Source organism: Ranitomeya variabilis, chromosome 5 (genome assembly GCF_051348905.1).
Source record: "Ranitomeya variabilis isolate aRanVar5 chromosome 5, aRanVar5.hap1, whole genome shotgun sequence".
In the NCBI taxonomy this organism is placed as follows: Eukaryota; Metazoa; Chordata; class Amphibia; order Anura; family Dendrobatidae; genus Ranitomeya; species Ranitomeya variabilis.
In genome coordinates, this window is record NC_135236.1 from 78,456,407 (window position 1) to 78,478,835 (window position 22,429).

General features: G+C 43.8%; 1 protein-coding gene and 1 long non-coding RNA gene across 5 annotated transcripts in view; one reads left to right on the forward strand and one right to left on the reverse strand.

Moving 5' to 3' along the window:
- Positions 1–22,429, reverse strand: part of LRRC8E (leucine rich repeat containing 8 VRAC subunit E) — a 35,143-nt gene that overhangs the window by 11,326 nt on the left and 1,388 nt on the right. The window contains exons 2-3 of one of the 3 annotated variants that reach the window (XM_077262531.1): positions 2,891–2,966; positions 2,085–2,239 (exon numbers count right to left, since the gene is read on the reverse strand). In XM_077262531.1, coding sequence (XP_077118646.1) covers positions 2,085–2,222 — 138 coding nt within the window. In that variant the 5' untranslated portion in view covers positions 2,223–2,239; positions 2,891–2,966. Of the gene's footprint in view, positions 1–2,084; positions 2,240–2,890; positions 2,967–14,407; positions 14,602–22,429 lie in introns of those variants that run through there. The other 2 variants (XM_077262530.1, XM_077262529.1) reach the window with 2 other exon arrangements.
- The window catches only part of LOC143774768 (uncharacterized), a 104,523-nt gene continuing 95,829 nt past the window's right edge, over positions 13,736–22,429 (forward strand). For both annotated transcript variants that reach the window (XR_013215565.1, XR_013215563.1), the window contains exon 1: positions 13,736–14,204. This is a non-coding gene — a long non-coding RNA (uncharacterized LOC143774768). The remainder of the gene's footprint in view (positions 14,205–22,429) is intronic.

Here is a 22,429-nt window from a genome sequence, read left to right on the forward strand (position 1 = left end):
TAGGAGCTTTTCCTCATGTCATCACCCCCTCTTATCAATCTCAGAGGATATATGCTTGCTCACATTTAGGACGTGGTGGGGTGGATGAGGGTGAAGAAATGTCTTTTCTACAAAAGGGGTAAGAAGATGGGTAAATAAAGGTCTAGTCACGCCGTGCACCTAATCAGGACATTTGTCAGGTGTGCGTTTATGGACATCTGGACAATTTTCAGTCTCTTCAGTTCTTGCGAATATATGAAGATAAATCGTGTACATGCAGGCAGACATAAGGCTGGGAATACGTGGTGTTGCAATGTCACATTACAAAAACGGTATCTAATGAGCGTTAATAGGGTGATGTTGCAACCCGCGACCTAGAAAAAGATGCATACTTATTTTGAAGTTTATGTACCTCTGGTTTCAAGTTCTGTTCGGGTAAAAGCTTTAGCCACAAATATGGATTTTTATGCATTTTGTATTTTATTTTAACAAAACACGTATTGATGCAAAATTAGCAAGTTACTGCAAAAATAAATGGATGTTGGGGGGGGGGGGTTTAAGCTATTTTACTTTTATAATTTAGGTTTGATTTGCATTGCAAGTATAAAATCTGTCAAATATTTTCACATAAAAGGGTTTAAAAGGATCGCAGAGATTAGAAAAAGAAAAATAATGGATCTTTTTCAGATGCAGCGCCACTACTGTACATGGGTTGTTGCAGAGCAGCTCCACTTATGTCACCAGCCAACCTAGCTATTTTTCTGCTAGGACCAGATGGAATTTGTGAAGAAACCCAGCAGTAAGTTTGTTCAGTTTCCCGAAAGCGCCACCACAGGAGAAATTGAGAATTACACAATGCCCATTAAAATCAATTGGTTGTCTGTGACTTTGGTAATCACTCGACAACAGCCATGAGATGGGGATCCTGAACACAGGACCCCCCGTATTAACTCATTCCTCAATAAAGGCATATGAAAGTGGGTTCATGAAACAACCGGACAACCCATTAGGGGCTCATTCAGTTTTTTAAACTACAAGAAAAACTATCCTAGTCATAGGTAAGTTTCATCAATTTGGGGGAACAAAAATAAAGCTTCTCCTAATCAGTTTGTGATGAGATCCGTGTCACATACAATTTCAGAGAATAGACTTGCTTTACCAATTTTGAGAGGACACTATCCACACTGAACATGTGATTTTGCATGGATCGCTCAGCCCACAGACACATGAACAGCCCCATAGACTAGGTACGAGAGCCATATGTGAAAAAAAAAATACTTTTACGAGAAAAACTGACATCTGAATGATGCCTTAAAGAGAACAGAATGACCACCTGAGAATCGTTTTGCCATTTTTAAGCTAAACAGGACCAAACTTCCATTAATGTCCTCCTATGTCTTTACTGTAGAGTAAAAGGATACAATTCCATCAGTATCCAGCCACCACTAGGGGGAGCTAACTTCAGAAAATTCTGTTATACCTGCAATGTATAACATAAGGCTCCCAAGCTCCCTCTAGTGGTGACAGCAGAAACTTCACTAAGTAATTCTATGTCTAGGTGGGGAGCTTTAATCAGTACGAAGCTAGATCAGAAAAATAATGGGCACAGAATATTGGATGAAAATGGCCTTTTGAAAAAGAAAACTTTCATCAAAACAAGTTCCCATTAGATTCCTCATGTCCAATGTTTTATTAGAAGTGCGTCAGTGAGTGACTCCCTCATTTGAATAGTGAATAGGGCTCAGGTACAATTGATTGTATGGTTTGAGTTTTCTCGGTGCATTTTCAGCACTTTGGGAGGCCAGGAACAGGGCGCAGCCACCAATATAAAGATGTCTGCCCTGGGGACATCCAAACTGCACATATGGGCACGGGTTACATACGTTTATGCAGGGTTATACATTCAAAAGTGAATTTCATGCAACAGAATAGGGTTATTGCAGCAATTCTTTTCTCTCGAAGAGGTTCTGCAGCAGCTGTAGTGTAAGGTATAATGTGCAATGCCCCAAGCTGCTTCAGAACAGCCTCACAAGGAGTAAAGTATATCATCAGTTCACAGTTGTAGGAACAGAAAGAAAAATAAAATGTGTCTGGCGATCACCTACCTGTAGGGTGCAACCGAAGACCCCGATCATGAGCATGGCTACGGTGATGTACTCGGCCAGGACATCCCACCAGGGTTTCAGCACTTTGTAGGCCGGCTGCTGCTCCGTGAACTGCTTGAACTCTGCTACGGGAATCATGGTGACGGCGACTCAGACTGCAGAAAAGGAGAAAAATAGTGTATGAATTCCCATACTGCCCGCAGTAACCCCCCGCAGTAACCCCCCGCCTGCCATACAAGTGACCCACAGTCTTATGGGTGGTCCTGGCAGCACACAGGCTCCCCGCAGCGTCCCCGGTGTTACAGCCTTGTGTACAGCCTACATGTTATCTGTGTGATGGCACCCTGCCGTTATCAGGCACCCACAGTCCCCTCCACCCAGTGTGTGTAGGGGTTATGTGCCCCCAGCACGGGAAGGGTTAATGGTAGGTTTCTCTGCAACGAGGCGGCTATGGTGAGAACAGACCTGGGATTATACGGACATCTGCACCTATATCATTATCGGCATCATACATGAGAAATAGAAGGGAAACCATTGTGTGGGTGTATATATAATATGTATTTATACACACGCACACACATATACACAGACATACTGAAGGCATATACAGGCTACAAAAATACACAGGGACCACAACCATGCACAGTATATACACACACATGCTAAAAGTGCATATATCATACCACAGCCATATAAATAGATACTAAGACTACCCCATAACCATAGAGACAGACTCCGGCCATAGTGAAATAATTTGATTCGGGAAAAATCAGCACAAATAATTTCTAATATCCGTGTATTCGTACCGGATAACGAATCCAATGCAAGTCAATGGGAAAGCCGACTATTTTTCTGCTGTACCCAACAAACAGGTCTGGGGGCCTGAGAAAAAAAGTGAAATGGATGGGAAAGTGTTAAAACTAAATGGGAGCAGCATGGAGAAGATGCCTGCATGTCATTTGGACTCACACCACACAATAGATGAAAAGCCGGCAACTCATCTGCCGCACACCGGAGCAGACACGATAGAATAGACAGATTACATACAGTAAATACACATAGAACAGGTAGATATATAGATGTCAGGGACTAATATATATATATATATATATATATATATATATATATATATATATATATATATATATATATATATATATATATATATATATATTTATATATATTTTACATAGATAGAAGAAAAGCTGGCAATTCATCAACCGTGTACTGTAAAATCACAGCAGGAGCCGACAACATAGAATAGGTTGCATACAGTGAATACATATAGAATAGATATATAGATGGTTGTGACACAATTAGTGCAGTTTGTGTGCAGCTTACTGTACATGCATTTATTAAAACAATTTCTGGAAGAAAAAAAAAAAGATGGCATGGGCTCCCGCGTAATTTTCTTAACCAGCAGAGGGAAATCTGATGGCTGTAGGCCGCTGTTTATAGCCTGGGAATGGGGTAGTAGCCATGGAGCTTCCCACCTGTATACTTAGCCTTTACTGGCTATTAAAATGGTGGACCTAAGAAAGAAAAAAAAAAAAAAAAAAAAGACGTAGGGTCCCTGTATAATTAATAACCAGCAAAGGCTATAGCGTAGGAAGAGGCCATGGATACTGCCCCCCAAGCTAAAAACATCAGCTCTCAGCCGCCCCAGATGAGGCGCATCTATAAAATACGCCAATTCTGGCACTTAGCCTCGCTCTTCCCACTTGCCTTGTAGCGGTGGCAAGAGGGGTGATAATTGAGGGGCATTGATGTTACCTTTGTATTGTCAGGTGACATCAAGCCCTGAGGTTAGTAAGGGAGAGGCGTCGATAAGACGCCCCCATCACTAACCCCATAGTCATATCGTATAAAAAAAACAACACACACACACACACACACACACACACACACACACACACACACACACACACACACACACACACACACACACGGATTCAGTGGAATTAGGCGTTAGGCGAGTATAACTGCATTTATTTTTTAATAAAAATAGAAAACTGTGTTTGGTTTTATTTCTAATAAAATACTTAATTCTGACTGTGCCTTTGCCACATAACTATTATAGACTTATAGACACCTCTCCATTACTAATCCGTGGGCTTGATGTCACCTGACAAAACAAAGGCGACATCAACCCCACAAATATGAACCTCACTTACCACCGCTACAGGACAAGTAGGAAGAGCCGGTCAAAGCGCCAGAATTGGTGCATCTAATAGATGTGCCTTTTCTGGGCAGCTGCGGGCTGCTATTTTTAGGTTGGGGGGTCAATATCCATGGCTCCTTACCAGCCTGAGAATAGCAGCCCCAAGCTGTCTGCTTTAGCAAGGCTGGTTGTCAAATGGAGGGACCCCAAGCCCTTTTATTTATTTATTTATTTAAATAATTAAAAAATACAGTGTGGGTGACCCCTCTATTCTTGATAACCAGTCTTGCTGGAGCTGACAGCTGAGGCAAGAGAAAAATAAAAAAAAATGCATGCTAAAAGAATGGGGAACACCCAATAGATAATAGACAAATTATTTATTTTACATAACACATGCAATGAGACAGACTGATAAAAACATTTAAAAAAAAATACAAAAAAAAAAAAAACCCAACATGGTTCAATACCTAGTTATGTCCATGATAGGGCAATAACCAACCTTCACTGAATCCAACCAGCAATATACTAATGAATGTTTCTACTGTAGAAGTATTATATGAAGTATCAATAGTAACACATATATGCAATCCGAATGTATGGCTATGTCAATAAGCTCATAAAAGCACAAAGTGTCAGACAGCCAAAGGCTATGGACCCCTATTCACAGCACCATATTATGAGCCAAACAAATGCAGGGAATATGCTGAAGTGCATATATGCAGCTGGTTAAGAGCGAAATAAAGCTATCCTATTGCACAAACCCAAATGCCAAAAGCTGTAAGAAGCGAAATAAATGTATCGCTTGCAATAAACTGCAATTACAGAGAACAATCAGGGTTCAAACCTATTGGTGTCCAGATAGAAAGTTTTTGCCCAAAGACATATTGGTCAAGGAGGGATAAAGGGAGGCACAGACCATCTATTCTTGATAACCAGCCTGGCTGAAGCGGACAGCTGAGGGTTGCAGCCAAAGCTGTGAGCTTTGCCTCACTGGTTATCAAAAATACAGGTGAACCCATGCCAGGTTTTTTTCTTTTTTAATTGTTTATTTACAGCGCAGGAGCCGGCTGATGAATACTCCCATCTGCCGCTCCTGCTCTCACTGCTATTAGTGGCAGCAGGTGTCTGCTGATGGGAGCAGTAGTCCAATCAGCTGACACCAGTGACCGGAGGTGAACTTTGTACCTCTGATCACAGCTGAGCGCTCATGGGGTCTTTTGACAGCGTGGGAACCGCGGCTCTCTGACCAGCAGGGATGATTTCCCCGCCGATCAGAAGCGGCGTTTGCTGCACGGTCATGCACATGACAGCGCAACAAACACCTGGTGTTCGGGCAGTCAATTACAGTAATGCCACACCAAAGATGGTGCCGGAATTAATGTGATTGGCAAGCAAATAAAGCGACAAGCATGCTGGGCAGGTCACCCGAATATACCGAGGCGAATACCAAATTACTCACCGAGTAACGAATAGCCTAAATAGCGAACTATTCGTGCGAGTAACAAATAGTGACGAATATATTCGCTCATCACTAGTAATAACCACATACAGGACAGATGCGGAATACATACGTGTGCAGACACAACCACATGCAGTACACAGTCTGTAACATACACATACCTACTAACGAAACATCACTTGTACAGATTATAAGCTGACACATACAACAATTAAAGCTTTTGGCCCAACGCAAAGACTATCAGGGACCCGAACAGTCACCGATCCTAATTAGAAATGATCATCTCATACGCCCAAAAGGCCCCTAATCACCAAAGCCGTGTGTAACTGCAGCCCCTGCATCCAAAAATAATATAAATATATATATTACATATGAACACATGCATATATATTATATAACAAACCCCAATATAGTAAATGGGACCCAGATGTTACAAGAATGAGGAGAGGGCCAGTGCCGCATCCAGGCCTACGCTCCCACTGACTACAAGGTGGAGATCGGCACATTTCAGTGGAGCACCGAGAATAGACAGACGGTTTTGCATCTTCCTCCTCCCCGACATCTTGTCTTGCAGGTACGCTCTATAAATGCTCTATATCTCCATGGTCCTGTGTGGTACCTTAATCAGCGCAAAATATCCTACAGGCTCTACATAACACTTACGCCGAACAATTTTTTTTTTTTGCATGAAGGGTCGGGTGTAAAGGAAACCTTTTATGAAAAAACACAAATTAACCCTGGCACCCTACTAAGCCTTCATAAGAAAAAAAAAAAAAAAAAAGAAAGAAAACACACAGATGACATCGATCTGTGGCACAATGATCCAAACACAAGATGACCATGGAAGTTCTTGCTCCGACAAGCTCCACCACAAGACAGATGATACTGCAGCTATGATGCCATTTTGGGATTTTACAGCTGAACTCAACCTCTTCTGTGCACACTCCTTTGGTGATCCCTGCTCATCATATTACAAGAAGTCCAGACTTATTTACACCAGTACAGTGTGAAAAAATTACAGTACCCTATGAGGGGGTTATAGAGAGGCACCCATAAAATAGGGTAAGGAGTAGTGATGAGCAAGCATGCCGAGATAAGGTGTTATCCGAGCATACTTGGGTGCTAACAGAGGGTCTTCGGCGTGCTCGAATAATAGCTTCCGAGTCCCAGCACCTGCATGTCTCACGGCTGTTAGGCAATCCCTGCATGTGTTGTGGCTGTTTAGCAGCCGTGAGACATGCAGCCGCAGGGACTAAAAAATATTATTCGAGCACACCAAAGTCACTCGGTTAGCACACGAGCATGCCTTATCAGAGAACGTTCACTCATCACTAGTAAGGATATTACCACCCAGTTTTGGGACACAAACCTGAAAATGCATCACATTGTGCTATGGGGCCCAGTAATGAAGTGCTCACCTACAACCACCTCTAGGGTTAGTTCACTACACACAGTAATCCATATATCTCTGGGTATAAGGTTCCCCAGAGAAATGCAGACAAAAGTATTATTTTTTATTTTTAAAAAGGGAGTCTGTCAGGACAAATCGGCTATTGAAACCAAGAACAGGCACTTGGTGCACCCCTGGTGTAGCCAACAAGTTCAGCTTCACACATGCTGGCTTTCCATGTATCTGGGTGCTCTTCAGATCCCTGTAAAGCCAGAGATGTCAATCATGGGAGACAAGAGATGGATTGGAAGACAAGTAGGTGAGGAAGTGCACAGAATTATTTGGCCACACCAAGGGTGCAACAAGAGCACAGTCATTTTGTGGGGCACAAATGGTCAATGCAAAGCGTCATCTCACTCTATGGTGGAAAAATTCAATGGAACAAAATTAGGTGGATCATATACAGGCACGTAATGTTTATTTTAATTAGTTGTGCCCTTTAAGCCAGCATCCGATAATCCAGAAATTGTAACAACCTGCAACTGATCAGATCCCCTACCAAAAGAAGAGAATGTCACTACTCATCATAGAAAGCCATGTCACGTCATCCAACCACAATGGGCATTGTGCAGTCTCTTCCAGTAACCAAAAACAGTGCGGAACAATAAAACTATGCGCAAAAAAAGTCGTTTGATTTTATTCCGAATATTTCTAGAAAAGGAAATGATAAAACTGGTTAATGGACCCCAGTTGGCTTGCAAGCTTCCTTACAGTGTGTCTCAGGATAACAAACAGGAGTGGACGTCTCACAAAACAGGACGTGAGGAATAAAGGAAAACTGCCACCTCCAGGAAGAGTCTTAATGGTTCCACAGAGACATTATCAATCCCTGTCCACGCTCGTAGCCCGGGTCTCTACAGTCTTCTGCTCTTGGGGGCATTGGGCATGCCTTGGTTACTACTTAGGTGCCCAAAACCTTTACACCAAAGTTGGGTCCGAGCAAAAAAGGTATAAGCACCTTCAACTGTTTATTATCAGGAACTCTTATTCCGGTCATGTTCTGGTGGAAAATATTGGAAAATATTCCTCCCTCGTGATCAAGGACAATGGAGGATTAACATTCTTCTGATGCATTTCTTTACTAAAACCTGGAGCAGCAGCCAAGGATTAAATGCTTCTATGGCGAGGAGAGTACGAGACCTCTGCTCCGACAGCACGCAGAGCGTAGGTCATGTTGCCCGTTCTCATCCTCCAGGGTTCCTTGGTCTTCAGACCTTGAACAGGTCATTTCTTTTTCAGCAACTACACATTTATATCTTCAAAGTGAAAAATTGAAATGTTACATTTTAATTTTTAGTTTTTTAGTTAATTAGCAGAAATTGTGCCTAGTCGCAGTATGGATGTAGTTGTTTGGGTGTCTGCATAAAACGATCCAATAAGTCCGGGAATGGACATCTTGCTTGTTCGTCAGCTGATCAGAACGAGGCGATGATCAGGAACGAATATCCTTATAAACGCTAGCTCACCAATGATCGTCCCTTGTAAGTGAACTTTTACTTAGTAGGACTATGGGAGCGTCAGGACACTTTTGGTCTTTAATCGGTGCTAGTATTCCTTGATGTGTGTAGCGCGGGCAGCGATTTCGTATTTTGTCGCCTCTGGTTTCCTGCAGATCACCGAGATGGAACAGACTTGTTGTTCACATTACCGTGATTTAGTCTCGGCTGAGCGCCTCGGGGTTAACTACTTTCTTTATAACACAGTTCACCAATTCTGGTTTAATTACCAATTTGTATTAGAAAGATTTTTTTTTTTTCTTTAGACCTTCCAGTCTCCTCATTTGTAGTGTCGGCCAGAGATCAAAGGTCCTTGGTGGTAGAAAACTACAAATGGGAGTGACGTCATCCACCGTGCACTTACACACATGAAACATCTTGCCTGGCTACAGACCCTCAACACTCGACAAAATTTCCAATGCTGCCAGACAACTCATCGGGCATGTTGAAATCCAATATCCCTTATTTCCTTCCCAAACACAAGGCGTAATCTTGAGTTTAAAAACACAACATTAAAGGCGTTTTCCTTTTTTTTTTTTTTTTTAAAGTGGTCAGCAAAAAGATGTTTATACTTGTAATATAACAAAAAGGAGCTGGTACTGACGATCCGCGGATCCAGAGCCAAGTCTTCGCTTCTGTTCCAGTCTCTTTTTGGTCCCAGTGGTGATATCCCGTCGACAGTGCTGCAGCCAAGTCATTGCGCTCAGCGGCTCTGCCGATGTAGATTATATGAGCGGCGGAGCTCAACGACAGGCTGCAATGCTTTTAACAGGACATCACCACTGCAGCCAATAACTGCAGATCAGGGCAGCGGTGGTGACCTTGCTCCGAGTCCGTAAAGGGTAAGAAAAGCTCAGGCTTATTTACTTTTTTTAATTTATTTTTGTAAAATCCTATTGTGGCAGCAGGGCAAAGTTTTCTAATGACGGACTAATATATATATATATATTTCCCCCCCCCCCCATGTGTTGCTACTTCATCCTTCTTCTTGGCTAGATTTCTAAAACTTAACATGGACAAAACAGAATTCATCATCTTTCCCCCCCCATCTCACTCGACCCTTCAACGGACCTACCAATACGGTAAACAGCTGCCCATTCTCCCCAGTCCTACAAGCTCGCTGCCTCGGGGTAATCCTTGACACTGATCTCTCCTTCAAACCGCATATCCAAGCCCTTTCTACTTCAACTCAAAAATATTTCCCGAGTCCGTACATTCCTCAACCAAGAATCTGCAAAAACCTTAGTCCATGCCTTCATCTCCCGCCTTGACTACTGCAACCTCCTGCTCTGTGGCCTCCCCTCGAACACTCTCGCACCCCTCCAATCTATTCTAAACTCTGCTGTACGACTAATCCACCTGTCCCCCCGCTATTCCCCGGCCTCTCCCCTCTGTCAGTCCCTTCTCTGGGTCCCCATTGCCCATAGACTCCAGTACAAAATCCTAACCATGACATACAAAGCCATCCACAACCTGTCTCCTCCATACATCTGTGACCTCGTCTCCCGGTACTTACCTACACGCAACCTCCAATCCTCACAAGATCTCCTTCTCTACTCCCCTCCTATCCCCTCTTCCCACAGTCGCATACAAGATTTCTCCCACGCATCCCCCCTACTCTGGCACCCTCTACCACAACACATCAGTCTCTCGCCTACCATCGAAACCTTCAAAAAGAACCTGAAGACCCACCTCTTCCGACAAGCCTACAACCTGCAGTAACCACCGATCGACCAAACTGCTGAACGACCAGCTCTATCCTCACCTACTGTATTTTCACCCATCCCTTGTAGACTGTGAGCCCTCGTGGGCAGGGTCCTCTCTCCTCCTGTACCAGTCATGACTTGTATTGTTTAAGATTATTGTACTTGTTTTTATGTACACCTCTCCTCACATGTAAAGCGCCATGGAATAAATGGCACTATAGCAATAAATATTAATAATAATTTTCCCCCTGGAGGCTTTGTCCCTGGGAATGGGGATGGGGGGGGGGGGGGGGGGGGTGTCTGTCCATTAGGAGAACAATCATCAACATAGGGATACAGTTTGCACTACACAGAAATCATGCAGTTAATATAAAGGATCAGCTTATTAGTTGGGAAGGGTTAGATTTATTAGGGAAGCACTTCTTAGTTGGGGTCAGTCAGAGAGTCAGAGTGGAGGAGAGCGTGAGCGAGGAGTCTGGGAGAGTCAGGTTCGTGATGTAGTTCTGAGGAAGTGCTAGATAATGAAGTACCAACAGGTTCCCAAAAAGCAGATGCACGAGAGGCGAAAGGGTTCTTTCAGTACAAGCCTCCTAACAGTATGAAGACACATCCGAAGCTTCGTGTGGAGGCCGGGACAGTCTTGGGATTAGGGCCCGGAAGAGGTATTGAGTGCCACATCCCTGTCTTCTCTGTGAGGAAGATGTCAATCGGGTCACAGCGAAAGGGAAGGATGGTGTGCTTCCATGAAACGGTAATGCTGGATAGGAAGCACCTGGGACTAACAGAAGAGGTTGAGGCGGGAGCAGGTCTGGCAGAACGACGTCAAGGACTGATAGTACACAGCGGAAAGGGAACATCACCAAAAAGGGACTGTCTCAATATTGTCTGCTGTCATATTTGTAGCCAGATCCAGTCCCATGAACGGGTAGGTAACAATGACTCCCGAACTACAAGTGAGTAAAGAATGAACTCCACAGCACAATACACATCAGTCAGATTCCTGTTTAGAAGAGATGTTTCCGGGAAAAAAAGAACTCCGTTCCGGCCCACAGCAAACTGGCCCTGTACAAACACAATTGCCCTATGGTCCGACAATAAACCTGAATACAAATTTCAGTTATCTTAAGAATTTGCCACAACTAAATATTCCCAACCAGTAGCAAATAGTCACATGAGACACAAATTGCCACGTCAGATTCATTATCGAAGCATGCAAGGGCATCTTCATTCATAGTTAGATGTCATCACTCCTATAGCTACATATTCGACACTCCTTTTTGACCAAACCTTGGAACTCAAGAATCAACGATGTATTGGGGTCACCCATCAGTCACCTTGCCTTGGGGGGGGGGGGGTCACCCATTAGTTGTTATGCACTTGGCCAAAATGACGATTTGCTTAATTGTAATTTTGACAAGTGTACATGCTATTTCAATAGAGAATGGGGTAATAATTGGGTGCCAGACACCTCTACTCATAGTCAAGCTAAGCAAATAAAACAGGAAAAATCTGAGCCTTGGCTACTTCCCTACAAGGCCTTAGACAGTTTATCTGATGGTCCCATCTGGATGTGACGTCTTCCAACAAATCTCATAAGCCTAACTACTTTTAGGAATTCTACTGACTTATTCACGAACGGCAATGCTAAGACAAGAGCACTACACTGTACATTAATTGGTATACCGTCAGGACCCATTTCCACAGTCTTCCTTATTGTAATGAATGATGCCGTGTGATCTCTGTGTTACAAGAACCGCAAGCATCTGATCTTACAAATTAAATATCAGGAATTAGCAGAAACAAATTACAAAAATGACCAACATGAGGACACTAAGGACCTGGACAATGTCAGCATTACCTCTTTGCTTTTCCCAGCCATTTTAGGTTTTAAAGACTTAATCATTTAATTACCTAATGAGGCTGATGGGAAGAGAATACTTGACCAGGGCATGCCCTGATGACATCTCACAGGGCTTCCTATTAACTAGTCCATAGCCAGAGGGCAATCACATCATGAAGAATACAGAAGCAAGGAAATCATCTGTAAAGTACAGTAATACATCCCTGCAAAGTGTCGATGTGCTATCTGATATATAAAATCGGATAGCACACAGATCCATTGTGTATGTCCAAGTCTGATCCTTAAAACTGGATCAACATACGACCTGCTCAGAGTCTCATGGAGGTCACACTCGGATCCGTGATTTTTTAACAGATCCATGAAACTATTTCACACAGATGATTGCTTTACTGTCGATTTGCCAAACTTCTTAGTTCCTAGCCATTAATAAATAGTATTCAATATCAGCATAAATGATTATAAATAAGAAGGGGGTGTGTTATCTAGGCGATACTACCCCTTTATATGAACCACTCTTTTTTCCCTCTACCTTCTCCCCAACCCTAAACATGTAAAACTCTGCATGAAACCCAAGTTGGGCAGCCTGTGGCAGAGGGTAGTCTTTTTGAGACAGCTATTGGGCACAGGAGGACAGGCTCATATGCCACTGTAACCCTGGCGCATCCTCATGGACTCCTGCACAGTCAAAAGCATGTCGGTCAGGAGGACCCAGGCGCACAAAGAGCATGTCGGTCAGGAGGACCCAGGCGCCCAATGAGCATGTCGGTCAGGAGGACCCAGGCGCACAATGAGCATGTCGGTCAGGAGGACCCAGGCGCACAATGAGCATGTCGGTCAGGAGGACCCAGGCGCACAAAGAGAATGTCGGTCAGGAGGACCCAGGCGCACAAAGAGAATGTCGGTCAGGAGGACCAAGGCGCACAAAGAGAATGTCGGTCAGGAGGACCCAGGCGCACAAAGAGCATGTCGGTCAGGAGGACCAAGGCGCACAAAGAGCATGTCGGTCAGGAGGACCAAGGCGCACAAAGAGCATGTCGGTCAGGAGGACCAAGGCGCACAAAGAGCATGTCGGTCAGGAGGACCCAGGCGCACAAAGAGAATGTCGGTCAGGAGGACCCAGGCGCACAAAGAGAATGTCGGTCAGGAGGACCCAGGCGCACAAAGAGAATGTCGGTCAGGAGGACCCAGGCACACAAAGAGCATCTCACTCAGGAGGACCCAGGTGCAGAAAGAGCATGTCGGTCAGGAGGACCAAGGCACACAAAGAGCATGTCGGTCAGGAGGATCAAGGCGCACAAAGAGCATGTCGGTCAGGAGGACCCAGGCACACAAAGAGCATGTCACTTAGGAGGACCCTGGCGAACCCATTCCATCAACACCTTATACAGACAGACCAATTATCTCAATTAGCAGGGAGAAATGCTTCATTCTTCCTATGGTGGCGCTATAGGGCAATTATCTACTCACTGATCTGGTTCCTCCTCAGATCATAACTGATTGTTTGGGATCCCAGTAGAAGGAGATTCAGTGATCATCTTATACTTTATTTTAACAAGCAATATATCCATCCCTACCGCTCTTGCGGATGTCATCACCCAGCTGTCGCAGGCTCCCGCTGAGATGCATGACTGTATAAATGGAGAAGAGCCGCCACTCAGGATAGCATTTCACCAATTACATGTATTGATTTGCAGACCAGATTTCTCTGAAAATTCCACTCACTAACTCTCTGCCAAGGACAATTATACTTAACCATCAAAACCATTCCACAGTGACGAAACATTCCAAGAGGGGATACTTCTTACTCAGCTGTTCCTCTGACTGAATGTACCATTTGTACTGGATTCTGCATCTCACGACATCCTTGTACAGTTATAGGGCTGCCCTGCCAGGCACGGACCACGGAGAGCTTTCCAAGGATGAAGAGTAATAACCCAAGCTTATGGACAAGTGATGGCTTGCGTAATTAGTAGATCATCTCATAAAGGTAAGGGTGGATATTGGCATGAGACGGAGGTCTTCACCATAGCATTTATATATGATAGATAAGGTAAGATATTAAGCTTATACGTTGCAAGGTGAAGCTTTTCCATGTCAACCAACCATCAGACATGAGGATACAATTCCTATATCCTCTATACATAGAACACTACAACTGCCAACAACACCAATCCAGAACATTAAACTTACCACATCATACAATTTTGCTGAGCGATAAGTTACTTCTGGTCAGTAATGCATTTCCTGGTCATTATAAAACAGCAGGCGGGTATTCAGGACACATGCTGGGAGTCTGGTCTTGTCCCAGGACCTAGTAGGACTTGTTCTAGTCTTCTATAGTTTTCCTATACCATTCTCCTCCTGCACTGCATGTGGGTTGGGCTGTTTTGCTGGAAGGCTCGCGTGTAACTTGAGAGTTTTAATAGGTCTGGTATTTAAAGGGACAATGCCTGCTTTCAGAGTATTAATGACGGGAACACAACATCGCTCAGTAACGCTCAAGCCAACAAGCACATCTGGCGCCGTTTTACGAGACGTTTTATGGAGGAAACCTCTCTCCCCACAATCTACATTCTCTATGCACGTAGTGTTATCCCGCCTACCATAAGCCTGCAAGAGGCACAAATTTCACCAACGCAAGTAGCAAAAAACAATACAGGATATTCTAGCCACTAATTTTCCCCATTTAGGCAACTTATCGGGAATTTGTCATCAAAAAATTACTTGGCTAAATCAAGTGTTTGTGTACGGTAAATATTTTTATAATATTTTGGGTTCATTTTTCACATGCACCATATTTAAAAAAAAAAAAATCAGAAATCTATTGTGAATGGTGGATCCGGTGTTATCTACTGTATATAGAGCAGTAATCTTGTCTGTAAGGATAATGAGACTTCTGAAAAGTCTTCTGTACAGGACGGCATAACTAGAATTTTGCTAAAGTGGCCAGCGTGAAAATTGCAAGTATGATGACATTCTCTTTAAAAACACCAGTCACTAGATGGACGTGTATCTATAAATCCCCTCAAGTAGTTAATCCAACTGGAAAACTGTAGACCGGAAATCTATAAATCGTTTTTCCAATTCCCTATTGTTTTAGTTAGGTCACATCATGCATGGTTTTTTTTTTTAACAACATTTTTTCAAGCTTTTTCAAGAATTAAAGTGATTCTGAAAAAGCTGGAAAGGGAACTATGCGTTTCAGAGGACTAGTCCAAAAGAAAAGGATGGTCTCAGGAAGTTTCTCTGCCCTGCTTCCCCTACGTGTGTGTGTATAGGGAGAGACCTGTCCCTCAAGGGGAGCGGGGTGGAGAGAAGCTGCCGGGGATCACGACGTTCAGAGGAGTAGTCCAAAAGGCCTGTCTCCGACGGTTTCTCTGCCCTGCTTACCCTATGTGTGTGTATAGGGAGAGGCCTCTCACTGACGGGGAAGAAGGTGTCGAAACGCCACTGGGGACTATGACATTCAGATCAGTAGTCCAAAAGGCCTGTCTATGGTGGTTTCTCTGCCCTGCTTACCCTATGTGCGTGTATAGGGAGAGGACCCTTACCGACTGGGCGGAAGGTGTCGAAACGCCACTGGGGACCATGACGTTCAGATGACTAGTCCAAGAGGCCTGTCTATGGCGGTTTCTCTGCCCTGCTTACCCTATGTGTGTTTATAGGGAGAGGACTCTCACTGAAGGGTAGGAAGGTGTCTTGCGCAGGCATGTACTACGGAGGACACAGCATGAACTTCAATCCAATATTGCGGCCAGAATGCAGCCAGCAGGTAAGGAAAGGGTGAATCAAACACCCGAAAACCCCGCCCATATGACCGCAAACCTGTCCCGCCAAATTCAAGTCACAGGTTCCCTTTAATGTTACAAATCATAGACATATTTGGCAACAACTTGAATTTGCCAGGAATAACTGGATTTCCTGGAAATAGTCAGTCCTGGGCCAAAACTGGCAGAATTTATGTAAACCCCCAAAGTGGGCATTCATGTTCCAGTTGGGGGCCTTACCGTAAATGTCGTTATTAGCCATTAGCAATGTAAGCAAGTATGGACCATGGACATGTGCGTCGTCCTCTCTATGAGGGAGGATAAGAGAAAGGGTCAAGGAATCCTTATTGCGCAGATTTGTGAGGGTCCGAAAAGTTCTGTTTGCCAACTATGAAGGATTCAGGTAACGTAAAGTCAAAATCAATTAAATACTATCCCAAAAAAGCAGTTTGCTCCATGATATAACATTTTTTTTAGAAGGTTCTAAAAATTAAGATAGACAGGAACCCCCCACGTTGCAAAAAAACGTCCTCAATCCAGTGGAAGAGCTGAACAACAAAGCTCTTGAGGTACGAGGGCCCACATTTTTTGGCAGCAGTGAGAGTCTCTCAGAAGTCAACCCAGACTAATCTCACCTGTAAAATTCCCCCCATAGCTTCTAGTCATGGCCGCAGAGATTCACACAGGGGATTGTCGTAATTATAATAATATATATTTTCATAAAGCTCATGTATAGCATCACTGATGTCTCATCACCACATCTCTGCGCCTCACCCTTCGTTATAACACGGAAAAGTAATTAAATATAATTATGTCCTCTAAGGGGACAAGTGGCATGCAAATACATTTACATGAAGAAGCAACCCAAGCCTGAACGTTATTAACCTTCACATCATTCCTGATTATATTTAGATTTCTTCCTCGGACCGTACGGCCGGCAGCTATCTCGGCCATATCTCCCATACACAGGAGCTCTCATTCAGCCAAGCTTTCCTATGTCCTATATGACAGAGCCGATGTCAGACATCTCTGGTGGCTTATGTCCAGGAGAACGAAAATATGGACAATCAGAAATTGGGCATGCTGGATCCTCAAGTACCTGAGCATCAATTGTCCGGGCTACCATACACATACTGTTGGCTGAACCCTTCGATATCAGCGGGTTCGGTCTACGTTAGTTTAATGTGTATGATGGCTTCTACACATTTACTTTTAGGCCACGTTCAATATTTGGTGAGCATTTTACCTCAGTATTTGTAACGAAAACCAGGAGTGGGTGATAAATACAGAAGTGGTGACGAGTTTCTATTATCCTTTTCCTCTGATTGTTTCACTCCTGATTTTGGTTTACAAATACTGAGGTAAAGTACTAACCAAATACTGACTGTGTGACTGTAGCCTCAGACATCGGATAGGACATCTCTGCAGCAGCAACCTCCCTCAATACTTGGTCAAAAACGGGCCATTAGATAACGGAAGCCCTGCACCTCGGTCAGTCCAGTCAACCCCAGAAGTGATGAGAAGAACAAGGACCGGTCTTGTTTTCCCAAGTAGTAGTATTTGTACCTGGTGCTTTGCTATGCCTTATTGGCTGACGTGGTTTAGACACGTGTTTACTTTATGACTGTTTTTTTCCCTTCCTTTAATGGCTATTTAAACAATGACGGTCGGTTACATCACCATCAGCCACCGCATGTAGTGACAGGCAGCTCCTGCACCCATCTGTGGTGAATCTGGACCCAGTCATGTGTGCAACTTTGGTATATGCCTGGCCCCACCATATCAATGGCCGTGTGACCCCCGACTAAGACAGTTTCAGATGAGTAAAATTCTTTTATTTTTGTACCTGTATTACAACTGCAAATCCTGGCTCATCCGGATGTCTCCCAAACCCATAAGAAGGCAATGAATCTTATTGGAAACTTAAAATGAAGGTGGACTCACTTTTAGGCCACGTTAGGTTAACACATAGGGGTTGATTCATCAAAGCTTTTACGCTAGAAAAGTGGCAGGAAAGTTTTGAAAATTTGCAAAAAAAAAAAAGTAGTAGCGCAAAAATTTGGGGACATTCTTATAGTTTTCACACCATTTTGAATCGGCTCTGTCAAAATGGTCAAAGCTGGGGAGGACCTCAGGGACAAAACCATAAAAATGTAGCACCAAATTAAAAAAACAAACCAAAAAAAAAAAAACACCCAAAAAATAGATTACTCAGGAAAGCAATGGAATCAAAATAAGGCCAAAAACGGGTCATTTGTAACCTGGTCACAGGTCCTGTAAACCCCACTGATGCCATTTCTGAGAGGTTACTACCTTCCGAGTACCTCTTTAGCGTCAATGGGGATCACAAGCCGGTAGCAGGCAGCACAGATCTAAGCATGTGAATGAATGGGTGCGCCATGGAGGCTACCGGTTATAAACTGTAGTAATGAGGTTCTTTTAATCTTATCATGCAGATAACATATCCACAGTACCTGTGGGGAGATCGCTAGTCAAATATTGACCGGCGCACATTCCTTCTTGGAATTCCGTTTCCCACAATGAGCTACAGAACCCGATTACAGACAGGACCAAAGTGTGCCCTGGATCCTAGAGAAAGTGACTGATAAACCATCTATGTGAAAGCTACCCCTCCCCCAACTAGAGATTATTGACCACAGACTGAGGTATTGTTCTCTGTTATCAGCTCTATCAGAGACTCCCTACAGTGACAATGGATAAATGTTCAGTTGTCCATTAGAAAGGCCTTCAGAGATGCACATGGAAATCACTATTAGGTTTGGCGCTGTACAACCCCCTCCATACATTAGCCTGGAGTGGGCATGCATTTTCAACAAGGGGGAGAGGAGAAAGATATCTGTCAGCGGTTTATGTCCTTAAAAACAAAAGGATTGGCACTGATTTAACTCCCCCTTGAGTCATACAACTCAGACCTGATGAAATCAAGACATGAGGCCCGATTCATCATTTTCGGGGGTCAGTTTTCTTTTCATCAGCTGATTGAGCACAATTGTTTTCTCCAGTTTCAGTCCTCCATTCCCAGTAAAGATTTATTTTTTCTCCCGTCACAGCCCTTCTCCAGCAGCTCCAGTACACGTTCTTACAATAAAGTTCCTCTGACAGTTGAGACATGTATCTCAGGAGCTGGGTTTCTTCATATTGCAGCTCATTTGAATTATGTGAGGGGGGCCATTTTATTACATTCTTATAAAACCAGCCATTGCGGCTGTCAAACAGGTCTAATCTGAAGTAGACAAGGCGGTGTTATGACACCAATGCAGGACTATGGGTGCATACACACATGTACATGGGTAAAATTTTGCATGCTTCCCTAAACTCAGAATTGCCCTCTTTTGTCATAAAGGATCACATTGCTCGTGTTGAATTACTACTGTGAGCAATGAGTATATTAGATGAGCAAACAGTCATTTGGTGAAACAGCACTCCGTGGTCACATGGAGGTACTGCATTCAGACAAAAACTTCTCACAGCTGAGGTTTTGTTACAATCGCCTCCAACCCAAGAGCTAGCACAAAACTCTATCCTGTCCTGATATTTTGCTACCATGGGTGTCTCACAGACAATCCCAGAATACATGCAGCTGTTGCAAACCCTCAGCTGTGAGAAATAACTTCTGGACAGGGTTTTTAGTTTTATATTATATAGAAAGTTGCAGAACTTTTCATCCCTTTATGTAGGAAGTGCACTTCTATATGCACGCAAGAGCGGACAAATTAAAGGCACGGCCTGTCGCAGCACGTTGTGTCTGTGGTGTAGTGAAGCGCTATAGGGGCTCGTCCTTGTTTTTCTACCCATTAACCCTTCCCTTGCTTTAAAGAAAAAAAAGGACCTTTCTGGTTCTTGAATCCAACCGCTGCTGTTCTTCGCTGAACAGTGGCTTTTTAAAGACACATTCTCTATTTCTCCATATGTGGAAACCAGGTCACACAGCTGTAGTCAAGTGTTAGACCCCCATTTTAGGGGGATCATAACACCTCTTCAATGATCAACCAAAGTCTAGACGCCATGACCATTTGCACTCATGTAATGCAAGCGTTTTGGGCAACCAATTTGAGTTGTGTCTCCTGTTATGACCCCAGTGGACAGGGTCTCAGAGGAACGTGTAAGTCTGCAAGATACAAAAATCCAGCTCATAGGGCTGTGGTAACTGGGTTGACCAAATAGCTACTCCTAACGCCAACACTAGAAGTAGCCGGGGATCATGCCTACGGTGATCGCTAGATGACTCGCGCCAGCCGGAGAATCTAACTACCCCTAGGAGAAGAAAACAAAGACCTCTCTTGCCTCCAGAGAAAGGGACCCCAAAGCAAGATACAAGCCCCCCACAAATAATAACGGTGAGGTAAGAGGAAATGACAAACACAGAAATGAACCAGGTTCAGCAAAGAGAGGCCAGCTTACTAATAGCAGAATATAGCAAGATAACTTATCTGGTCAACAAAAACCCTATAAAAATCCACGCTGGAGATTCAAGAACCCCCGAACCGTCTAACGGTCCGGGGGGAGAACACCAGCCCCCTAGAGCTTCCAGCAAAGGTCAGGATACAGATAGGAACAAGCTGGACAAAAATACCAAACAAAACAAAAGCAAAAAGCAAAGAAGCAGACTTAGCTTGAAAAACAGGAACCAGGATCAGAGGACAAGAGCACAACAGATTAGCTCTGATTTCAACGATGCCAGGCATTGAACTGAAGGTCCAGGGAGCTTATATAGCAACGCCCCTGAACTAACGGCCCAGGTGAGGATATAGGAAAAGACAGACGCTCCAGAGTCAAATCACTAATGACCACTAGAGGGAGCAAAAAGCAAAATCACAACAGTCTCCATCTTGGTTATCAATAGAAGAACCCCTATATTTAAGGCCCTGTGCCGCTTCATGCTTAAAAGGGTTGTCCAACATCACTTCTGCGTCTGGAGGACAACTATGGCTGCTCACCTCTTAATGGAGAAGTGATCGGTGCTGAAATAGTCCAATTAATTAAAATAAGAAGCGCACGTACCTGCCAAGATGTGCACACTAGTGATGAGCGAACGTGCTTGGATTAGGTGTTATCTCAGCATGCTCCGGTGGCTTCAGAGCACTCGAATACTATGTTTGAGCTCCTGCGGCTGTTCGACAACAGTAACGTTTGTTAGGCAGGCCATACAAGGTGTCCCTGTATGTGTTACAGCTGTCGGACATATGTCGGCTGTAGACTTTGGTGACTATGGACACATATGGAGCCTGACTGGACCCAGGACAGAGGCAGCGCTGTAAGATTTGCCGTCTAGCCCTCATTTGTCATTTTGTTTATGTGTCTACAGGAAGTCGGCAGATTGTGGAGTCTCTGAGGTAAAATATTGACATAGGTGACACGTAAGAACGCAGAGAAAAAACCTACAGTGTCTCCGGGTATACAGCGCCTCAGACATTTATCAGGGAATCAGCTCTATAGAAACGGATGGCCCGGCTACCAGAGGACATGACACAGTGTCGGCACAGAACATGTACTCTACCGTGCATCATTTTCGGGTGTGTACGCCTACACTGGGTGTCTGGGTGTCAGTCTCCATACACGGCCGAAAATGATGCACGGCAGAGCACAAGTTCGCTCTGCCACCACCATTATAGTCCATGGCTCCATACGTCCCAATCCCGTTTTATGGGAGGTTCAGAGATAAGCCCCGACTGGGCCAAAGAGCGTGTTCTAAACAATGCGAGAGCTCCCTTAGCAATTTTTCTACACGTTTTGTGCTACTTTTTGTGGGTTTTTTTTTTTTATTTCATTATTTTTCCTGGAAAATTTTGCTTCTCCAGAAGTTTTAGAAAGATTCCTGAAATGTGACTTTTACAAAGTGTCATGCTATTTTTTTTTCCCCCTGAATCTCATTTCACTACCCCTCTGGAATAAGGTTTCTGGAGGAGTTTTCAAATTTGGTGCAAAAAATGCTAAACAAAAAAAAAAAAAAGAAAAGGCATTTTTGATTTTGCACCATTTTCTTTGTAGAATTTCGCCCAGAAAACGTCAGTGAACACCACAAGACAAAATAAAAAGGGACTTCGATAAATAGCAAAATGATGAATCGGCCCTATAGGTCCTTGATTACCTGGACCTGCGGCATTTTTGGGCTTTGGTTAAATGCGTCCACTACTCAGACAAGCCCTTCTTAATCATTATGGTCCCTCCTTATAGACTGAGGACACCTATAGTAGTGCACAACCCCTATAAAGAGAGGATAACCGACTGATTGCTGAGACCCCCAGAACGGTCTCTTCAAGAGTCCCGGTGTTGGTCCCGCAACGTTCGGGACGTTCTCCCCCATCTTATGGATAGGTGGTGACTTCTAACCTTAGTACATGCTCTACGTTTGATTTTTTAATACTCTCAGGTACCATTATCTATATTATAATTTACTGGGAACATTTTGGAAGCAATTAAGTTA